The 2,262-nt window shown below is 39.9% G+C and overlaps 1 protein-coding gene across 1 annotated transcript; it reads right to left on the bottom strand.

Annotated features, from left to right (window-relative positions):
* Window positions 1-1,358: 1,358 nt before the first annotated feature.
* Window positions 1,359-2,048, bottom strand: LOC130727007 (uncharacterized). The gene has a single exon (XM_057578337.1). It carries the CDS (start codon window positions 2,046-2,048, stop codon window positions 1,359-1,361), a length of 690 nt encoding a protein of 229 aa, XP_057434320.1.
* Between the last annotated feature and the right edge of the window lie 214 nt (window positions 2,049-2,262).

Genomic DNA, 2,262 nt, shown 5'->3' with positions numbered 1-2,262 from the left:
ACGCAAGACATATTCAAAATCTTCTAAGTTTTCTTTCATCTGAAATTCATTGAGTTTACTATTAGCTTTTTAGAAGCAAATCTCTTTTAAACAATTCTTTGATAAACAGTTTGTTTAGTTCCTTTAGGAGATCAAGGTTGATCGGATCCTAGAGAAGACTAAGAGAGTGAATCTTAGTGTGAGCTAAGTCAGTGTAATTGTTAGTCACTTGTAGGTTTCAAGTGCAGTTGTAACTCTTACCTGATTAGTGGATTGCCTTCATTCTAAGAAGGAAGAAATCACCTTAACGGGTGGACTGGAGTAGCTTGAGTGATTTATCAAGTGAACCAGGATAAAATCCTTGTGTGCTTTTCTATCTCTTATCTTTAGCACTTAAGTTCTCAAAAGATTTGTCAAAATCTTTAAGGTGGAAGTTTTATACTGAAAACGTTATTCAAACCCCCCCTTTCTACCGTTTTTCATACCTTCACCTGCTACCTTCAATATCAAAAGCCAATTAATATCAACTAATATAATAGTTGTCCCAATCATACTCAAAGATCCATCCCCGGATACCATTCACAACTCAATACCAAATCAATAACACCACCAAGCACAAAGATAAGATAATCTAAACATCTTATCTAAACCCATTAGATAAGATAGAGTCTTATCTTAACCCGTAAGATAAGATAGAGTCTTATCTAAACCCATAAGATAGAATCTCTCTAACCCAATATCGCAATCCCCTTAAATCAAATTCAAATAACTGATAAGATAATGAGCCAATCCCAACAATCTCCACCATGGCGAATTCTTCTCGAACCCTCGTGAAGATCAACTGCTCATCTCCTGAATCTTGATTTCAGGGATTGTGTTCCCCATTAAATCAAATCCTAATAAACTGCATATTGGCTTCAAAATAAAATCTGCGGCCCCAAGATTTTACTAATGAGCCAATTCTCAACACAGTCATATGTGACTTCCATGGTCTATGTGACTTATTGTTAACCCATCCCACACATATAGAGGAATCACTCTCAATTACGATCGATCTGATGTTAAACTCCTGGCAGAACAATAAAGCATGTAAAATAGCTTGCATTTCAGCTTCAAAAGCCCACATATCTCCCACTGGTTTCGAGAAGTAGCATAGCACCATCCTTTTATGATTCCTTAAAATTCCCCCAATTCCACTCTTCCCCGGGCAGCCAAGCGAGAGCCATCCACATTAAATTTCAGCACTTCCTTCTTCGGAGGAACCCACCCATGAAACGGTCTCGCCTTCTCCGGTCTTGGCATCTTGATTCTCTCAAAACCAATAACAAATTGATCTATACTATAAGGACAGTTATCCTAGCATGCCTTTACCCACCATGCTATATCCTAGCCAAGTGAAGATCCCACACAGATTCAGCACAAAAAGTCTTATCATTAAACACTGTATTATTTCTCTCTAGCCAAATACTCCAGCAAAGAGCGTACGATATGATGTCCCATAAAATCTTGTCTGTTTTTATTCTCCAATTCCCCCACTCTAGTAGAAGGCTCTTCATGTCCTGAGGTACGACCCAGTTTTGTCCTTCACGCTGCATTATACGGCACCAGAACTGCCATATAATTTCACAATGAACAAACAAATGAGCAGAAGACTCCACATTCGAAGTGCACATGTTACACATCCCCTCTTCCGGTAAGACCATCCCTCGTGTCATCAAGCAAGCCTTTGTTGCGACACGATCCCTTTGCAGCTGCCACATGAACACACCAACCTTTGCCGGAATCATCTGTTTGATTGATTTTGGAATCTGCCAATCTGTTCTACCATATTTCTTGTCTTCAACAAATCGACACAACCCTTTTACCGAAAACAACCCAGCATTATCCCCCTTCCAGTATAGAAAATCGTCTTCGTCAATAGGCACAACAGAATTTGTCAATTTCAGAAACCTTTGATGTTGCTCCAGCTCCCAATCAAAAAACTTCCTCCTGAAAGACACATCCCACTTCCATCGGTCTTGCTCTTTTATTCCCACATCAGCAACAGTTGCTATTTTGTCCGTCGCCATAGCAAACAAACGCGGAAAAGCTTCCGTAAAAGGTAACTCTCCAACCCAAGTATCAATCCAAAACCTCACCCCATCACCTCTCCCCACCTAACACGCTAAACCATCAACACCGAGCATTGCGTTCTCAAAGGTCCCCATAAATCTGCTACCACGAAAGAGCCAATCCTTGGTCTAATATCTGTTAAAGGAGGCATGATAAATTTGCTTTGGATAC

Source organism: Lotus japonicus, chromosome 1, assembly GCF_012489685.1.
Source record: "Lotus japonicus ecotype B-129 chromosome 1, LjGifu_v1.2".
Taxonomy (NCBI): Eukaryota; Viridiplantae; Streptophyta; class Magnoliopsida; order Fabales; family Fabaceae; genus Lotus; species Lotus japonicus.
This window is presented reverse-complemented; position numbering and strand designations above follow the sequence as displayed.